Here is a 20,630-nt window from a genome sequence, read left to right on the forward strand (position 1 = left end):
AAAGATTGGTGCTATACATTTTCTAATTTAAGGTGACCACTCATTATAATTTAGACATCATAGCTAGAATTTTAGCTCTTTACATAAGACATCTCTGACAAGTGCTTATCCAATCTCCACTTGAAGACCTTCAAAGAGGGGGAAATCACTCTTTTTATTTCTACTCTGCCACTATCACCAAATGTGCTGTATAGTAACACTCTTGACAAAGTCTATAATAAATCTCATTTTATTTCATCTTTTGAATTTAACTACTTTTTCAACTCAATCAATTCAATTCAGTAAATATTTTTAAGCCATATACTAGATCTGGAGTTTTTGTACATAGAATAATATATTGCATCTACTCTCAACTCACTTTTATATTTATTCCAGACTAATTTTCCTTATGAATCTGTCTTATCATGTCAATGTTCAAAAATTTTCAGTAGCTTCTTATTACTTATTATAAAATGTCACATTTCTTGTTTGACATTCAAAGACTTTCATAGTTAGTATGGTGTATAGAGTTCTGGGCCTGGAGTCAGGAAGACTTGAGTTCAAATCTGGCCTCAGATACTAGCTATGTGACCCTGGGTCATTCACTGAACCTCTATTTTCCTGATTTCTTTAAATGTAAAATGGGCATAAGAATAGCACCTACTCCCAGGATTGTTGAGAGGATCAAATGAAATGATAATTGTAAAGTGCTTGGCACATAGTAAGCACCATATAAATGTTAATTTTTATTATTGTTGCTATTATTATTTTTATTTGTACATCATTTAGCATAGTACTTGGTACATAGAAACCACTGCATAAATGCTTATACTCTCCTGCCCCCAACAAGACAACTAGCTGCTTATACATAGTCCATACTTTTCTATCTCCATATCCCTTATATAATATTCTCTCTACCTCTAATGCCCTTTCTCCTCCTCCTTACTTGTTCATATTTTAATCATTCTTTTTAATTATACCGACCCCAGAGTCAGCAATGGTCCTTCCCCTTAGGACTTACTCAGAACTTTGCTTATACTTCTCTTATGCATGTATCATGTATTATTATGTTATATAAGAATTTTATGCTGTATAGGAATTTATAATTCATATTTCTTTGCTAGACTGGCTCAAAATTTTGCACATATTTTTTTACTTCAATACTTCAAGGATCTATGATTTCATTGGTTGGACCCTTCCTCCACTGTTCATATCACATACACTTCACTCATTATTTAATGGGCTTTCTGAGATACTGTGGCTGAAGAAAAAGCACCTCATCCAGTGGCATACCTTCAGGTGATTATTCTATGTTTTTATGTCATCTAGACATCCCATGATAATCACACAGCTCGTTTCTGAAATTAACCTAAAAAACTTTCCATTTGGGGAGGATATGCTTTGTTGGAAGAAGTTAGGTGGCACAGTGGAAAGAGCACAGGGATTGGAATCAGGAAGACTCATCTTCATGAACCCAAATCCAGCCTCAGACACTTACCAGGGTTATGACCCTGGGCAAGTCATTTAACCCTGCTCGTCTCAATTTTCTCATCTATAAAATGAGCTGAGGAAGGACTTGGGAAACCGCTCTAAGTGTCTTTGCCAAGAAAACCCCAAATGGAGTCATGTAGAGTTGGATATGACTGAAATGACTGAAAAATAACAAAAACATGCTTTGCTGGCCTAGTCTTTTGGTAATCTAAGGTTACTGACATGCCAGGGTCAAGCACTGGAGGAGGTCATTGGTGAAGGGCTTGGAACAAAACAAGTGTCCAATAAATGTAAAACATTGAATTCAATAATTAAGTATGTTATAAAATGATCTTAGTTATTACATAAACTGCAATCTTTCCTTGCTTTACAGTGTACAATAGAGTTGACCAGTGAGGAGGAACAATTAATTTTTAAAAGAAATATAACCAATGTGGATTGTCATGTGGAATCGGTGATAGCTCAAGTACTCCTATGAAACCCTCAAAATGTGAAAAAAAGACCTTGGGAAACACATTCAATGTGTTAAGTGAACCTACTTTGCAAGATTCATGGGAAAAAAACATGGACAAGAATTGCACAGGATAAGCATGCATAGATTGGTTTAAACCTCCACCCATGGGTGAAGCCTTGGCTCTGGAGTCAGAGGATCTAAGTTTAAATCTTATTTCTGATACTTATTATTTCTAGGATCTTGGAGAAGTCACAGAACTACTTTGGACCTCAGTTTCCTCCTCTGTAAAATCAGGCAGTTGTGATTTCTGAGACTCCAGCTCTATATCTATGATCCTATGCATGACCTTGGGCCAATCACTTCCCTCCCTGGACCTAATTTTTTTCATCTGCAAAATAAAGGTGTTTCACAATATGATCTTTAAGTTTTCCCCCTTCTCAGGATCAACGATTCTATGAAATAATGAATGTCCACAAGGATGAGATCTATTGAAGGATTGAATTATGATTAAAATAGTTATCATTCTGTATCGAAGCCCTTGGGCTTTAAGGACCCCAGAAATAGGTCCATTACAATGAGGAAGGACTTACCAATACTAGTATTTAACAATACTAGTAGACAATGATTAACATGACAAATACGGACTAAAACCGTTTTTTGAAACAGACTGTGTTGTTGAGCATTTTTTCTCCATGGCCTCAGAGCATGACAGTGGAGGATAATCTTGTCTGTCCCTTAGGCCACAAAGGAGCTATTTGGAAAGCAGCCAAGTCTCAATTCAAGTGAAGAGCTAAGTCTTCACCTGTCCCAAGACATTTGCATTTCCTCAGATTTCAAGGCCCCTTTTACTTAACTTCCAGAAAATATTCACCAATCCCCTTAACTCCCCTCTAAAGGGACACTCCTCTCCTTTTGGTTATGGGCAAAAGGATTAACAAAGGAAAACAGATTCCTTCCTGATTGCTAATGAAGTCGGGCTTATCCAATATGTCAGCCAGATGAGGGATTGCGCATAAGTCAAATATTCATAAGGTAAGATATGGTAACAAACATTGCTTCATTGACTGTTCCATGAGAGCTTTTGCAGTAAGAGCACAGGCTTAAAGGGACTCATGATACCATTCATCTTTTGGAAAAAAAAAAGGTGACTAATAGATGTGCGTGCGATTACTGATAGTATTCTAGATTCCCTCCCTCCTTTTCCTGAATAGATTTTTAAATTCAGAGATGGCGATGATGAGGAATTAGTGATTTAATTTTGCAGCCTCTGAATTTATGAAGATATTCACTGTAACTAGGATATACTATAATTATAAAAAAAAACCAAGGCACTTCAGTATTGGAGCTACAGGGTAATATGGAGGAGATGCTTAATTTGGATTTTTTTTTTTGTTCCAGGGATAGATGAAATCACTAATGAGTGATATCGTAAAATATGTCTTACAAATTAGATTTTCTCTTGGTGTCACTATGTGACTAGATGATTAGTGGCTATCTTGAAATCTAATTGGAGTAAAAGTAATCAGAAAGATTGCTCAATATATGAAAAAAAATAGAAATTTTATTTTTTTCTTAAGCTATGCCATGCCTGTTATTCTTTATTAAATAATTAATATTGATAATTACCACTTCAAAGTCAATTTCTTATGCTAGAAACTGGAGGACCATTATGTTACTTGACCTTCTCTAAAGGGTTTATAATTCAATTTTAAGAGATGTATTTTTGAATTGTTGGATCAACATCAAATTATTTACTTAACACATTAATTATTTGAATTAATCATTCAGCAACTCCACCCATTCATTAATTTAATTATTTAATTTAATTACTTCTTTCATTCACAAACTCATTATTGTAACTTGGCTCTTCTGATAGTGTTTGACTATGATCATCTACTGGTACATTTCCAAATAGGAAATATACTCCCTGAGAATGATGGAATTCTTAGGACATCTTTGCAGGTTGTGTTTTCCTTTTTGAAACAAAACAAAAACAAAACCAAAAATGTTTTGCAAATACTAGAGTTGATCCAAAAATATTTTTTTCCTAGTAGAGTAAATTAACTTAAGTCAGAGAAAGTACATTTTTGGATCTTTCTGGATACTCCAGTGTTCTATCTCTGAGATTCCCATTCTTTTTACTTGTATTATTCTCTCTCCCTCATAAGCTCTTGAACAAAAACACCTGAAGCTAAACCAATAACTGCTACTTGAATCCATTGAAAAATATATTACATAAACAAAAGTTACTCAACATGTCTTTATTTCTCAGGTCACATCTAAAGGATAAATTTAAGGCAGTCCTGAAATCCTCAATTTCATTTTTTTTTGTATTTTTATAGCTTTTAAAAATATAATTGATGGTTATTGGTGACTTCTCTGCTTCAGTGAGCTATAAAGCAAGTTATCAAATGTACATATGCACACACACACATAAAGTAAACTCTATTTTCCTTTGCCTTGTACGGTGGTGATCTAGATTTTCCTTGGTTTAGTCTTTGTAACTTATAAGATCTAAAAATAAAGGTCTTTGCACAATCTCCTTGCAAATGTTTTAATTGACAGTCTGCTATAATGAGCCCCATAGACCATTACATGGCTAATTGCTTCAGTTACAACACTGTTACAATGCCATTCATTGTCCTTGGTTTGTGGGGGTATTAAATAGCATGACAACCCTTAGATGGGAGGAAGTGACTGTGTCCTTGTTTCCTGGGATGCATTAGCCTGTTGGTAGCTTTTCAGAAACAGGCTTCCTTCTGTTTCACTCTTGGCTGATTTCAAACTTGATGCTTGTCAGGTACCTTTGTTTTTCTGAACTTCTGGACATCTGGGATGTTGGGGTGGGGGTAGGGGAAAGTTTCTGAACTCTAAGCTATCCTAGAAGCCAAATTACAGGCCAGAAGGTCTGAGAATTGACCCCAGATCCAAAGCCTAGGAATAGGGAAAGATGGCGGTCAGGAAACCAGATGAGGTTACAGAAAATCAAAAATTGGTCCAATTCAAGTGGAGTGGAACTGTGAAATGATAAATTGGGAGAGATCTTGGCCATCACTGAGTCTGCTGCCCCATTGTATGGATGAGGAAACTGAAACTGAGAGAGGTTACCTCCATTATCCAAGGTTCCATATGGAGTTGATGGCACATCTGGGAACAGAACCCAGGTCTCTTGATTCTCAATCTAATATTCTTCCCACAAACAAAATAAAGAATTAAGATAGGATTCAGAAGTTTTAGTGTCTGAGTCCAAGTACAGGATTGTAGACCTAAATTTGGGAGGGACCTCAGAGAGCATTTAGTCCAACCACCCTCATTTTGCAGTTGTAGAAACCAAGGCCCAAAGAGATTGAATGACTCACCAGGGTCACACAGCTAATGCTAGTGGCGGCACTTGAACCCAGGTCTCTGACTCCAGAGTCACCATTCTTTTTACTATATTTTACTAAATCAATAGAAGTAGTACCAGGAACACTTGGATGGAACAACCTAGAAGACTTTTTGGGAAACAAAACTATGGTAAATGAGTAGAAACTTTGAGAATGATATACCTAGGAGGGAGATGTGGGCTAATAGTTATCTGGTAAATGACTTATGAAAGCAGGAGACAATGTGAGGGAGAGAGAGGACAAGACTTTTATTAAGCACCTACTATGCTCCAGGCTCTGTGCTAAGTGCTTTACAAATATCTCATTTGTTCCTTGCCACAGCCCTTGGAGGCAGGTGCTAATATTACCATTCTTTAAAACTGAGGAAATGAGCCATGAATGGGTAAAGGACTTGTTCAGAGTAACACTGTGAGGAAGCATCTGAGATTTGAACTCAAGTCTTCCAGACTCCAGACCCAGTGCTCCACTGCACTACTTAGCTACCCAGGGTTCTTTGAGGGAGAGACCTAATAAGAAGAATCCTGACACTGTTGGAACAATGATTTGACTTCTTTGATTAGTGCCAAAGCAGAGTAGTTCCACTTGTCTAGTCCCCAAACTCTTATGGTCTATGAGCTTCTCAAAAACCACTTGATGTGGAGTCAAACCCTAGTTTGAGCCCATGGTCCATGGTTCATCACCAGGGACCAGGCATTGAATCTCTTTGGGCTTCTATTATAAAGTGAGTGGATTGAATGAGATGACCTCTGACATTCTTTCTACCTCAAATCTGTGATGCTATGATCCCATTCTAATTTGAGGGGTACACAACAGGGCTTTGACTGATCGGTCCATGTCTCAGATTTTTCCATCCAAACTTTTGGTTCCCTGGTTTTGCTGATGAGATACTGTCCAATTTTCCTTCCAGTTTGTTGAAATGTCCTTGGTGGTCAATACATTAATCAAAGGTAAGATAAGCAAAAAAGAAGGAATTGAAGAGAAATAGAAGTCTAATACTTTGAACAGAACAATAATTAGGAGCTCTTTTGCTACCTGAGGTAAGCACCCGAAACAAACAAAAAATCAAATACCCCCCAACCCAAACAACAATAATGATAACAACCAAACTGTGTTAAACTACATGAAAAAATCTAATTTTGTAGATGTTATATTCTGTTAAGTAAGGAGGGAGGGAGGAAGGGATAAAGAGAAAGAGAGAGAGAGAGAGAGAGAGAGAGAGAGAGAGAGAGAGAGAGAGAGAGAGAGAGAGAGAGAATGAATTAGATCTCAGAACACAGAGCCTTATGGGAGTAGGACATTGCTACATGTGGTCTGAGGGAAGTGAAATGAAAGCTTGTGTTATCAATCATCACTATCAAGAAGAAGGGGGGGGCAGCTACGTGGTGCATTGGATAAAGCACCCGCTTAACACTTACTAGCTGTGTGACCCTGGGCAAGTCACTTAACCCCCAATTGCCTCAGCAAAAAAAAAAAATGTGGCTTCTTACCTCTTTTGTCAGCATTTAGGCCTGGATCCCAATCTTGGAGTACTTCAGGCTTATTCACATTTTCCCTTTCTTTCCTTCTGACATCTCATTCCCTTGAGTTTTCTCTCACCCAGAAGTGATCTAGCATCAAAGGGCTAAAACTCAAACTTTAGAGAGGCAGAGAAAGAAGCTCATTGACTTGTCGTCAGGCAAGGCATGAATTTCAACCCCAATAGCTGTAAACCTTCAGGTGGATCCCTAGTCTCTGTGGATGCCATCGGTAATGTAGTGGCTAGTGTCGGGTTTGGGGTTCAATTCCTATTTTAGATACTTACCAGCTGTGTGACGTTGGGGAAGTCTAACCACTGATAGCCTCAGTTTTCTCATCTACAAATTGGGCAAAATAATAACATCTTCCTCCCAGGGCTGTTGTGAGGAAGGTGCTTTGTAAACTTGAACATGTTATTAAATGTAAACTGTTATCACGTCCAATGTCTTCAATTTATAGAAGAGGAATTAGAATCCATGTTGGTGAGGGCACCTGCCAAAGCCCTATGTGTTGGTAAGAAAGCCCTTCCTACTGCAGCTGGTCTGTAATAGAGTCTTTGACAATTGCCTGGGTGCACGGAGAAGTTTGGTTCTTTGCCTCGGGTCACAAAACCAGGATGTGTCAGAGGCAGGGCACAAGCCCATGTTTTAATGATTTATCACCCATGCCATTGTACCTCTCAGAAAGACTTGAAGGAGGAGAATGGATATTTGCTTTTGTATTGGTATTATTAATGTATTTTTTCTCATTCTGGTGAGTTTAAAAGATTACTCTCACATCAGGACACATTATAACAAGGAGATTTAAAGACTCTGGTGCTCTCTTTTTTCCCCCTGAAATAATTGAGTTTACCAGTAGAAACTATTCTGTTCAATACTTTTCATCTTCCTATAATATGAATGTATTTGATTCCAATAAATCTGAGGGAGATAAGTCAAGAAGTTATAAGTATTTTGTTTCCCAGAGGGCATGTGAGTTATTAAGTTGTGTTTCATTTTTTATAGATTGTGTTTGCTGTTTGGCAAGACATTTTGACCCAGTTGAAACAATATCTTGGAAGAGGTAACAGTGGGAAAAAAATGAAAACAAATTGGTTCCTATGATAAAAATATTCAACCACCCAAGAACTCCACTGAATCTTGTTGTTGTTGTTGTTGTTGTTGTTTTTGCGGGGCAATGGGGGTTAGGTGACTTGCCCAGGGTCACACAGCTAGTAAATGTCAAGTGTCTGAGGCCACATTTGAACTCAGGCCCTCTTGAATTCAGGGCCGGTGCTTTATCCACTGTGCCACCTAGCTGCCCTCTGCTCCACTGAATGTTTCTAAAGATTTGTGTGTGCATGTTTGTGGGTGCATGCATATATCAGTCTAGCTATAGAAAGGAAGCTATATCATTCCATTCTTTTTCCCTTTCAGCTTTAACCATGTGGATGCTTTCTTGGCCTTGGGCCAACCTGATGATTTTAGTTGTTGCTGTAATAGGCTTACTGGCCAAGACCACGCCATCGACAAAGTTTACCAAGAAACCTCCTGGAAAAGATGTCCCGAAGGGTTTTAAGCCATCCACTGCCTCTCCTACCAAAGAAGAAACACAATTCACAGAGGCAGCTGAGATGGAAGAAATGACCACAGAGCCTCCGATGACCTCTGACTTCAGACCAACAGCTACACTCTTCCCTTTTGAAAACTTCACTCTGGATACAGCAGATTTCTTTTTTAATTGCTGTGACTGCTGCATGTCTGCCCCTGGACCAAAAGGAGAACCAGGGAAGCCTGGATGGCCAGGTATAGGCAAATATTTGGGAAAGGTTGTCTATCCAGGCCGACGTTCAGAGCCATAATGAAGTGTGTGTGTGTGTGTATATGTGTGTGTGTGTGTGTGTGTGTGTGTGTGTGTCCAGGCTGAAATAATATAAAATCTATCCATAGAAAGAAGTATGAAATGCACCCTCAAGGGTAGCTGTACACAAGCCAGAGACAAAACCATTTTTTTAAAGAAAGCTTCCTATTTTTTAATATGTAGGTGCTAAATTCAGTTGTTTCTATACTGATTAAAGACTGCAAGGGCAGCCAACACCCTCTAAATTTGGCGCTCTGAAATGGAGCCCTAGTCATGTTGTCTTAGTTCTGTTTTTTGGTAAAACTTGGTCTTTGAAAGGAACTTGATTTATATGTGGACTGGGTAAGAACATCAACATTTTGTACATTATCATATAAATTGTTATGGGCTTATAGGTCTTGAGTTTAAGGGCAACAATTAAGTAGGGATTAAAGGAAAATTACTATGTATAAGTGGGCATTTGAACAATAACTGACAATGAAAACCCTCATCATTAGTGTTCAACCTCTCTAGCCAACTGGGGTGGACTGCTCTTTGATGTATTGGTTTGGTAAAAAGAGGTGGTGCGAGTGCCTGTTGACTGATAGCTTTTTTGAATGATATTTGTAGTTAGATGGGATTAGGCATGGAAATTTGATGTTATGAAAATAAAGCAGATTTAGTTCTTTCTCCTTATTGAAATCCTGATGCATGCCCTCTATCTTTGCCCAGCAAATTTCTTCATAGGATTCCAGGTAATACACTTAAAAGTTCACGTGCCTCTAATACTATGACTGATGACTGGGTTTCCACTTCAGCTTTTACATGATTATAGCACACAGGTTCAAAATCAGAATTTCAATTTGAAATACATGAGTCTCTGAAAACTGGATGAAATGAAACGAAATGTATTTTTGAAGGGAGGAGTATACTTTATGCACTGCACAAATTTATAACTTATAAAGTTATATATAAATTTATAAGTTATAAATTTGTGCAGTGCATAAATTATTTATTTATGCAGGATTATGATAATAAATTAGTTTTAATAGGTCTTATCATTTATCTCTTTCTAATACAGGATTCATCTAGACACATTCTCAGTTGCTATTTTATCCCCTGTGTCTCTTTCACATGTTAATGATGAAGCATTTAGTTCTTTTGTAACAAACATTCACAGTCTAGTAGAATCCCATTTAGGGTCCCTGGATAGCAATGGTGGATAAAGTACTAGGCTTGGAATCAGGAAGACTCATCTTCCTGAGTTCAAATCTGGTCTTAATCACTAGCTGTGTGACCTGTGCAAGTCACATAACCCTGTTTGCTTCAGTTTTCTTGTATGTAAAATGAGCTGGAGAAGGAAATGACAAACCACTCCACTATCTTTGCCAAGAAAACCCCAAAGAGGGTCATGAAGATTTGGACACAACTGAAAATGACTGAACAACAACAAATGAATGAACTTACCCACATAGTCTACTTCTCATCATTTGTTCCAAAATTATTTCCCTTGTGAAATATTTGCAGGACTTGGTAGCTAGTTCTAGTTGCCTCTCAGCTATGGTTATCATAAGGAGGTTTGGTATATAGCATGCAGTTCTGCAGTCTTTGCCCAGCCTCAAAGTTAAGAAACTAAATCCTAGCAGGACCTCACGAGACCTCCTCATGTAAGAGGTGATTTAGTAGAGTAAGGGAATGCTATAACTAGGATGGTGTACCTGAGACTTTGCCACAGGACTCTGTATTTAGGAGATGCCAATATTACAGGGTTCTGGAATCGCTTTCAGCCAATCGACAATGTAGAAATAGATGGTCATGAGACCTAGCTAGCAAGAACAATTGGGTAAAATACGAAGTTACCAGATGGTGTGCTGGGATGAACTTCTCCATACCTCATCCAGTGTGACTGCTCCCCAGCAGTCACCTTAAACTTCTCTCCTGGAGTCTTTACTCTTTCCCATCGTGTAGTGCTTATTGCTCTCCACTCAACTGAGGACACATTTGTTCTAGGTGGGATTTGTGGGATTTGTCCTAGGTGCAAAAAATTCTGTTGTGGCCCTGGAGTTAAGAAGGTAATAGTTTGACATACTACTGTTTCCCACTTCAAGGTGGAGGCCCAAGTTTACTCAGATGTCAGATAATTGTTCTAAACTTTTCAGTCTTGCTCTTCTCTGATGTTTTCCATTGTCCAAACCACACTGAAAGTCAAGCCAAATGGACTTACCACCTAATTGTCTTTCCTCAGATATAAGGGAGCCTCTTAGTTGAACAAGTGTCTCTTTTCTAAAGAATTTGATCAGTCTCATTAAGCCCATTGGCAGGCATTATTAGACTCCATTTACATTTTTGGGAAGCAAAAGACTATAAATTGGGTGAAAATATTGTCTGGGGAATTTCTTTAAAAGTTTGAATCAAAGTGCAGAGTCTCAGTCCTGCTTAGATTTGCTAGTTAGGAAGTCAATAGCTGTGGCTTTAGTTAAAGAAAAGTCTATCCCTGGGATATATATATATATTTCATAAGGATACTTTTTTCTAGGTAAATGAGTTCTAAATCATATTTCCAGGTCCCAAGGGAGAGACTGGTGATGTAGGGAGTCCAGGTCTTCCAGGAATTGTTGGACCACAAGGTACAAAGGGACACAAAGGTGAAAAGGGTAAGTGTATAATATATTCTTATGTCAGTAGATTTCTGGGTAAAATCTGGAGTGTACCACTTGGTATTTTGGCATTGCTAAAATAAGTGAGCATATACGAACACATTGCCTATTTAAAAAGGAATCACTTTATTCATAATAAAAATGTTGACTTTGAGCAGTTAATCAAGACTTTAACAAATGGTTGGTTTGCCTGTTGAAAAAATCTGGATAGTTTGTCATCTGACCAACCCATTAAAGAGGGAATTTACCTTACAGAGTATTTTCCCAGATGGAAGGTTCCAATAGGAACTTTCCCATAAATTTTCTCCTTAGTGAGACATAAATAGAGCAGAGGATTCCATAGAAATCCATGTTGGGAAATTTTGACCCAAAACATGCAAAGTAGAAAGCCATAGTCAGGTAGTATGAGTTCTGATCACGGGTTTGACAGTTGCTGTGTAACCTTGGACTTTTGATTTCGGGTGAAATGACTTCATCTCTTGGTTTTCATTTCTTCTTTTTTAAATGAAGGGTTTGGGCTAAATGACAGCAAAGGTACCTTTTAGCTCTAATAATAACAATAGCTGACATTTATAGAAGGCTTTAGCATTTGCAAAGTACTTTATATAGATTATTTCATTCAAGTCTCATACAACCCTATTGCTCAGATATGTGAATAGGATGAAGTGATAAAGGATTCATCCTTAGGGTCCTGAATTTAGAGGACTCTGAAAGCACTTGTTGTCCTTCAGTAGAAGAAATTGCAGAGCCATTTATAGCACTTAGCAACAAGAATTCATTAAAATGGGAAGTTATTAGATGGCAAACTTTCTCCCCTAAGCAACCATACAAGGTGTAGCTCTGAAATCAGAGGACTTGGTTTCAAATCCTCCTTATGATACTTGCTACCTACCGGACCTTGAGAAAATCACTTCATCTGTTTGGGTCTCAGTTTCCTCATCTCAAAAATGACAGGGTTGGATTTGCTAGTTTTGGAATTCTTTTTAGCTTTTTATCTGTGCTCCTCTAATTTTATGAGCCTCCCTGGCCCAGGCCCTCATACATAGGTAGCCCACATTGCCTCTACCATTCTATGATTCCAATTGGACCACCCAATGAAGAGGACTTGTGATAAAGTCTGTGGCTCTAGGAAATTCTGGTGGGTGCTGTTGTTACTTATGGATGTAGATAGAAGACTGTACATTCGCTGTGACATTAAGACATTTACTGGCAAACACTGCCACTCTGTAGAAATACCATGTATCCATCAAATTAAATGTTTTTCGCCTCAATGTCACATGTCAGGAGATGGAATATCATCAATATATCACCCTCGCTGTGTCTCAGGAGCAGCCTGACTCATTTGTGGTAGAACATTCAGCAAAGTAATTACTGGAAAAAGATGCGAAGGTAACACATAGCTATTTCACACTTGTCAATTGTGGGATTTTCAGCTACAGAAACACTGAGTTCTTTGGGGGCTGAATTATATTAGTGGAACTCCTTGTGAAATAAAGATGAGTGATGAACTCCCTCAGTGATTCATGCAGTCTGGAAGCTAGACTTTTGGAAGTAGCAGGGGAAAAAAGAATAGGGAAAGTGGCTGTTAAAAGGATCCGAGGAACATGCTTTGATGGAGAATCAAAAGCAGATATCCTTTCAGCCAATGTCTATTTTTAAAGGCATGAGTATCCCGGTTCTTTGCCTCGAAGTTGTAGCTTAGGTTATTGGTTATAGAGAAATGAGTTAGATAACTAGGCTGTAGTTTTCTATCACTAAAATCACTTCTTGCTTTAACTTAGTTTAGTGCAAATGACTGGATTCTGCCCCAAAGACTCAGACAAGTGGAAGAGTTGTAAGCAATGCAAACACAGGAATGCTAATAAATGTTTAACAACCAGCTCTCTGAAAAAAAATATACTCACAACACATTTTAATCTTCATTATTAAGTTTACTCTTCATTATAAATTTAATCTCCGTTATTTACATTTTATGCATCAATTTCTTAGGTGTAGGTAATCAAGAAAAATATAAATCAAGCCTTGATTTGTAGACTTTATGGATTTCTGAGATATAAATGCTCACAGTAGAACTTTAACAATGGGCTCTTGAGTCAGTTCGAGTTGTCTCCAGCACATCCCTAAAAGCAAGTTAAAATGGATAACAGAGGTCATTATACTTCATTTTGACTGCAGTGCAGCTCTAATATATCGACAATGGTGTGTAAGGTACTTCACACACAAACAGCTCCAATGCAGGTTTGAATATAAGTGCCAAGGAAAGATCCAAAGAAGGGGCTATGTGACATCTGCTGAAGGAGACCTCTTACCAGGGTGTGAGGCATTTGGCAACAGCTGAGCTGTGACTTACTGGAAAGATTTCCATAGATTGAGATGGCAAGATAGAAGAGAAGACTAGGCAGTTGTGAGCTGGGGGACTGTCTAAGTAAAGGCACAGAGACAACAATGACAGGAGACAGGATGAGAATGGTAAATGATGAGTAGTGTAGTTTGATTGGAACATCTAGAGCACAAAGGATGTAGAGTGGGCAAAGGCTGGAAAGTAGTTTGGAAACTACTTGGTTTCTACTTGGTCCTTTGTTCCTTTGGGGAGCCATTGAAGGGCTTTGATTAGGGAAATGACATAATCAAAATGATGCATTGTGAAGAAGAGTGGTGTGAAGGACAGTTTGGAGAAGAGCAAATCTGGAAATAGGAAGAACAAATAACACTAAACAGCAGTAATAACAATAGCTAACTTTTATATAGTGCCTACTATGAGCCAGACTCTTTTACAAATATTATTTCACTTGATCCTCACAATAACCCTGGGAGGTATGTGTTATTCTTCCCATTTTATTGGTGTTAATCATTTTTCAGTCCTGTTTGACTCCCTATGACCTCATTTGGAGTTTTCTTGGTGAAGAGGCTGGAGTGGTTTGCCATTTCTTTTTCCAGCTTATTTTACAAATAAAGAAAATGAGGCAAACAGGGTTAAGTGACTTGTCTAGGGTCACACACCTAGTAAATGGCTGAGGCCAGATTTGATCTCATGAAGATGAGTGTTCCTGATTCCAGGCCAGGCATGCCCCCATTTTACAGTTGAGGAAACTGATCCAAGCAGAATTTAAATGACTTGTGCAGGTCATAGAACTAGTAAGTATCTAAGACTAGATTTGAAGTTAGGTCTTCCTGAGTCCAGACATCATGCTCTGTTCACTGTATCACTTAATAGGCTATTAGAATTGCCTAAGAAAGTGTTGATGAGGACTTCAGTTAAGATTGTGTTCATACATATGGAAAGGAGATTCATTTGAGATACTATAGATATATGTAGTGGATAAAGAACTAGTCTAAGAGTAAGGAAGATTTAGCTTCAAGCTTTGCCATTGATATATTCTATAGGCATGGCCATGGACAAGTTATTTAATCTCTCAATAACCTAGGCAATTATTTAGTTTTCCTGATGAGTCATCATCTCTTTTTGGGGGTGGGGTGGGGTGGGACAATGAGGGTTAAGTGACTTTCTCAGAGTCACACAGCTAGTAAGTGTCAAGTGTCTAAGGCCAGATTTGAACTCAGGTCCTCCTGAATCCAGGGCTGGTGCTTTCTCCACTGTGCTGCATAGCTGCCCCTAGGCAACTATTTAAATTGAGATTTTTTGACAGTACACCAAAGAATCCTAGGATCAGGGTAAAATTATACAAAATAAGTAAACCTCATCAAAAACAACCAAGAAAAAAAGCCCTAACAAAAATAACACAAAATGTGGATATCATGTTATCTGAATTAGACTAATAATGAAATTGGAAAACCATTGGATCCAGAATGAAAAGAACGTCTTATATAACATGGATAAATGCAGCTTGAGTGATGGTGATGCCATCAACAGAAATAGAACTATTTGAATGAAGAAGATAATGAGCTGAGCTTTCGATCTGTTTGGTAGGAAATCCAAGATGGAGCATCTATTGTCTAGCACAATGCAATGCCTGGCAGAGAGCAGGTGCTTTAAAAATGCTTCTCGATTGATTGATGGAGATACCAGAAAGGAATCTGGAACAAATTGGGTCTGGACATCCAGAGAGAAATCCAGACTGGAGATGGAGCTTTTCCGGAACCAATATCTAATTCCAAACTAAAAAGATAAAAATGGCAGGGCTATTTTGAGGCCTATACATCAGACCCCACCCCCTTTTAAAAAGAAAAGTCTTGAGCAATTCATATATGTGATACTTTTTCAGTGGAATCATTTTACATGGGGAAAATGATCATTTTTTTATGGACAATTTCATAGAACTATAACAATCCCCATGTAATGGATAGGCATATTTTGAACAAGTAGAATTGATTTCTTGGTGCTTGTGTTTGGAGGAAATAAATTTCAAAATAATTCTATTGTGATAAAACAAACTGAATCACACACTCATTCTAAAACAAATCAGGTCTACTTCCATTTTGTGTTACTTCAACTTAAATGGATTTGCCTGACCTCAATTAGAGTAAAAGTCTTCTCAGTAGTTCTGAAAGCATCTATTCCCAGTTGTTTTCCTTTTAAATGGTTCTAACTATGGACAACCTGGAGTTGAATATAGTTATTAGAGTGAATATTGATTGTTTTCTAAATAAAGACTTTTGCAAAATATGTTAATAGTAACACACTATTTTAGGAGACAAAGGAGAACATGGTGATCAAGGAGTAAATGGAGTCCCAGGATATCCTGGGAAACCTGGAGAACAAGGTATGTCAGATCATCACACTTTATTTTTGTTTTTGTTTTTAGTGAGGCAATTGGGGTTAAGTGACTTGCCCAGGGTCACACAGCTAGTAAGTGTTAAGTGTCTGAGGCCGGATTTGAACTCAGGTACTCCTGACTCCAGGGCCGGTGCTCTATCCGCTACACCATCTAGCTGTCCCAAATCATCACACTTTAAACAGTGATTTGTTACAAACTTGATATTTAGCATAAGAACATGTACTAAAATGCACCTTGCAAATATTCACACCAACTAATTCTATGGCATACACTATTGTTCAAGTCAAATCAACAATAACTAATTAATTCTTACTATGTGTCAGGTACTGTTAGGCATTAGAAAGCCAAAGACAGAAAAGAAATAGCTCCTATTTTCAAGGAAATCACATAACAATTTTAATTTTTAATTAAATTAATTTTTTCAATTAAAATCTATTTTTCTCCTTAACACCTCCCACTCTTCCAGGAATAAAGGAAAAAACAAAACCTTTATAATAAAGCAAAATTTAAGCAAAGCTAATTCCTGCATTGTCAATATCTAAAAAATAAAATAAAATAAAAAGGGCTCTGACTCCAAAGAGGTGTAGGATGTTTTATCATGGGTCTTTTGGAATTGTGGTTAATTGCTGGGTTGATAAAAGTCCTTGAGTCTTTCAAAATTGTTTTTTACAATCTTGCTATTATATACATTTTTCTCCTGGTTTTGCTCTTTTTATTTAACATCAGTTCATACAAGTCTTCCTAATTTTCTTTCAAACCATTCCACTCCCATCACCATTTCTGACACATGATAGTATTCCATTATGTTCAGATGCCACAATTTTTTGAGTCATTCTCCAGTTAATAGATATTTCTTTAGTTTCTAGTTTTTGCTATTACAAAAAGAGTTGCTGAAAATATTTTTGTATATATGGGTCCTTTTCCTCTTTCTGGAATCCCTTTGGGGTATAAGCCTACTAATGGTATCATTGCATGAAAGGTTGTGCACAGTTTAGTAACTTTGGGGGCTGTGGTGCTTAAAAAGTTTGAGAGACATAATTTCTGGGTAATTAGTCATTTTATTAATAATTTCAGAATTTTAATGAAAGGTCAGTGGCACTCTCAAATGCCAAAGACAATCATGGTGGCAGGCTCATAGCTTATATACCCTTAGAATTGCTTTCCAGAATGGTTGGACATATTCATATGTCCACAAGCAATTCATGATTGCACCAATTTTCCCACAGTCCATCCAACTTTGTTTTTTTGTTTTCCATAAACTCTAATAGGTGTGAGGTAGAACCTTGGAGTAGCTTTAATGTTCATTTCTCTAATTATTAGTGATTTGGAGCATTTTTCACATGGAAATTGATAGCTTGAATTTCTTCCTTAGAAAACTGTCTACTCATATTCTTTGATAATTTATCAATTAAGAAATGTCTTTTATTCTTACAAGTTAAAATCATTTCCTTCTATATGGAAATGAGACCATAATCATAGACACTTGCTGCAAAATTTTTCCCAACAGTCATATTTCACTTTCATATTATCTACATTGGTTTTGTTTGTGCAAAGACTTTTTAACTGTGTGTAATAAACATTGTTCATTTTATCTTCTGGGATGTTTTATGCTCTTTGTTTTGTCATAAACTTTTCCCTTGTCTGTAGATCTGAAATATCATTTTCCCACCTTGCTTTTCTAATTTGTTTATAATTTTACTGTTTTTATCTAAGCAAATCAGCACCTTTTCTGCAACTTATGGTCTTACAGAGTTGCTCAGAATATTAAGTGAAGTGACTTGGTTAGGGCCATACAGCTGGTATATTTCATAGTTGGATCTTCCTGATCCTGAGGCCCATTCTCTACCCATTCTGCCACTTCCTTGAAATATTGAACTAGATCTGATACCAGGACTCATGCTAGCATTTTTGCCTTCAAAATGAAAATTAGTCAAAAATAGGAAGATGAGATTTAAATATAAACTGCTTCTACACCATGCACCATGTCTCTCTGTATATCTATTGTTATATATACATTTATGTCAATGTCAATATCAGTGTCCATCTCTATATCTATTTCTGTATTTTTTCAAAAAATAATCTCATCCCCAATATTTCTCATCTCAGGGAGAACAATTCCTGACATAGGACCCACATTTTCCTAACACATTGAAATTTGTTTTTCTTATATATGCTTCAGGTGGGAAATACAATGCTTCTAGCCCTACTAGTCCTCAAACATTTTTCTTTTCTTTAATTTCAGGTGGATTTGGTCCCAAAGGTGATAAAGGGAACATTGGGCAGGCTGGAGTAAAAGGACAAAAAGGATCCAAGGGGGACACCTGTGAGAATGGCACCAAGGGAGATAAAGGAGACAGTGGGGACATGGGGCTACCAGGCTTAAATGGAGAAACTGGAGCCAAGGGTGAAAAGGGGGAGATGGGTGATAAGGGATTCTGTGGAGATTCTGGACAAGTGGGAGGAAAAGGTCAAAAAGGGGAGGTAGGAATGAAGGGAGAAAAAGGCAGCAAAGGAGATGCAGGGGGAGAAGGCACCCAGGGCTTAGATGGCCAACGTGGGATCCAGGGTGAGCCAGGTATTAAAGGTGAAAAGGGGGATCTAGGATCGCCTGGTCTTATTGGGCCTGTTGGGCCAAAGGGAAATCTTGGTGACAAAGGGACACGAGGAACTATTGGGAAAAAAGGTTCTCGGGGTCTCAAGGGCTCGAAGGGGGAATGTGCAAGTGTCAAAAGATCAGCATTCAGTGCTGGCTTATCCAAGTCTTTCCCCTCTCCCAACATTCCCATTAAATTTGACAAGATTCTCTATAATGATCAGGGTGACTACAACCCAGGCACTGGGAAATTCAACTGTAGTATCCCAGGAGTTTATGTCTTTGCTTACCATGTCACCGTGAGAGGCAGGCCTGCTCGGATCAGCCTTATAGCACAAAACAAGAAGCAAGCCAAGTCTCGAGAAACACTTTATGGCCAAGAAATCGATCAGGCATCTTTCCTAACCATTCTCAAACTAAATGCAGGAGACCAAGTCTGGCTGGAAGTTGGGCGAGATTGGAATGGAGTGTATGTCAGTGGTGAGGATGACAGCATTTTTACAGGGTTCCTATTGTACCCAGAAGACATTGCTGCTTTTTCACCATAGATATGTTCAACAATATCAGTATAGAATGCATTTAGTGATAAGGCAGGGCCACATAGATTCACGATATTTTTATAAGACTGTATTTATGAGATGTGTAAGAAATGGGTTGATGCTGAATAAATCTCTTAGGCCTTTCTAAATGTGTATAATTTCTTTCTATGTACCTAGGAGCAGTCAACGCTCACATCTAGGGGGAGAAATATGTCTGAAAGAGGCTTCTGAGTCTTACTGCTGGAAACACTTGCCATATAATTAAACATAAAAAGTGAAATGTAATGTCGCATTAGTTTAATTTGGAGAGCAATTAACTAGCTGTGATTGTCAGGACTAGCTAAACCATCTCTGAAAAATTTTTAATGGTGCTTAATGGTTGTAGAAGTGTTCGCTTGGGCAGACATGTATTATTTTGTTTCCTTTTGGAAGAAATGTGAACTAAAAAAATCTTCCTAGATAGGGTTCAATCACTGCAAAAATTTAGGCATTCATCAAGTTGTCACATTTCCATGAATTTCTATGAAAGAAGCAAGAGTAAAATAAAGGAATTATTACACCAGAAGATTTTTTGTTTCTCCTTTTCTTCCTTGATAGTAGAGCTTTATTATTCCAGTCTTGAGAATAATTAATTGCAATGATTCAAGGAGAATAATGCTGAGGCAGGTGGTAGTTTGGGGAACTACTTAAAACAGGGGACCAGTCTCAGCTACACAACTTGAAGGACCTCCCCTTTGGCGGAGGGAGAAAAAAAAGTAGAAAAAGGGACCCTCAACAGGAAGTTGGGTCTTTTTCCTGCCAGTGAGCTTCCAGGGGGCAGACTGAAGAGGCTGCATAGCTGTTTCCTATTGAAACTATGGAACCTAGGTAGTAGGTTAATAAAAACTAATCTAACTCTCTGAATTAGCTGAGCTGGAAGCAAGTTTGGGGATTGTGTTGGTGTTTGCTAGAGCCAGGGAGATCATCCATTTTCCTCTTTCCCTATTCCCTTGTCATTGGCTTAATTAATTTCACCTTTACTGTGTATTTTATTCCCATTAATAAAACCTGATTTGTTTGTGGAAAAGAGGCTGTTGATCCCCTTTCTTATTGACCTGGGAGAAATAACTAAAAAAGGCAATCCCTTTTTTATGATGAGGAGGTTCCTCATTTTTTTCTGAACCCCAATATTATGGTGAGCTACCCAAATAACTCTCCCCATATTAAATTTGGCCCCTATAACAGGTAAAAAAGGGAAGGGGGATAGGGAATGAGAACTTATGACTAAGAGCAGCACACTCTCCGAAGTCATCACCTTTCTTTTCCCAATTCCTGCCAACCCAGCCATAGCATCTCACCATTTACCAAGATTTTTGATTCTCTTTTTCAGTAAGTTACTCCTCACCTACCAAAAAGCTGGATGACAATGGGTATCAAATTCCTTTCCTATAAGGGAAATAATGGAGTTACATATATTGGTGAT

At 37.8% G+C, this 20,630-nt stretch overlaps 1 protein-coding gene across 1 annotated transcript in view; it reads left to right on the forward strand.

The window, feature by feature from the left end:
* The window catches only part of OTOL1 (otolin 1), a 106,216-nt gene extending 87,013 nt beyond the window's left edge, over nt 1-19,203 (forward strand). The window contains exons 5-9 of the mRNA XM_043997468.1: nt 7,830-7,887; nt 8,241-8,609; nt 11,208-11,297; nt 15,950-16,021; nt 18,279-19,203. Coding sequence (XP_043853403.1) covers nt 7,830-7,887; nt 8,241-8,609; nt 11,208-11,297; nt 15,950-16,021; nt 18,279-19,177 — 1,488 coding nt within the window. The 3' untranslated portion in view covers nt 19,178-19,203. The remainder of the gene's footprint in view (nt 1-7,829; nt 7,888-8,240; nt 8,610-11,207; nt 11,298-15,949; nt 16,022-18,278) is intronic.
* The last annotated feature ends 1,427 nt before the right edge of the window (nt 19,204-20,630 follow it).

This window comes from Dromiciops gliroides, chromosome 3 (assembly GCF_019393635.1).
Source record: "Dromiciops gliroides isolate mDroGli1 chromosome 3, mDroGli1.pri, whole genome shotgun sequence".
NCBI classification, from domain to species: domain Eukaryota; kingdom Metazoa; phylum Chordata; class Mammalia; order Microbiotheria; family Microbiotheriidae; genus Dromiciops; species Dromiciops gliroides.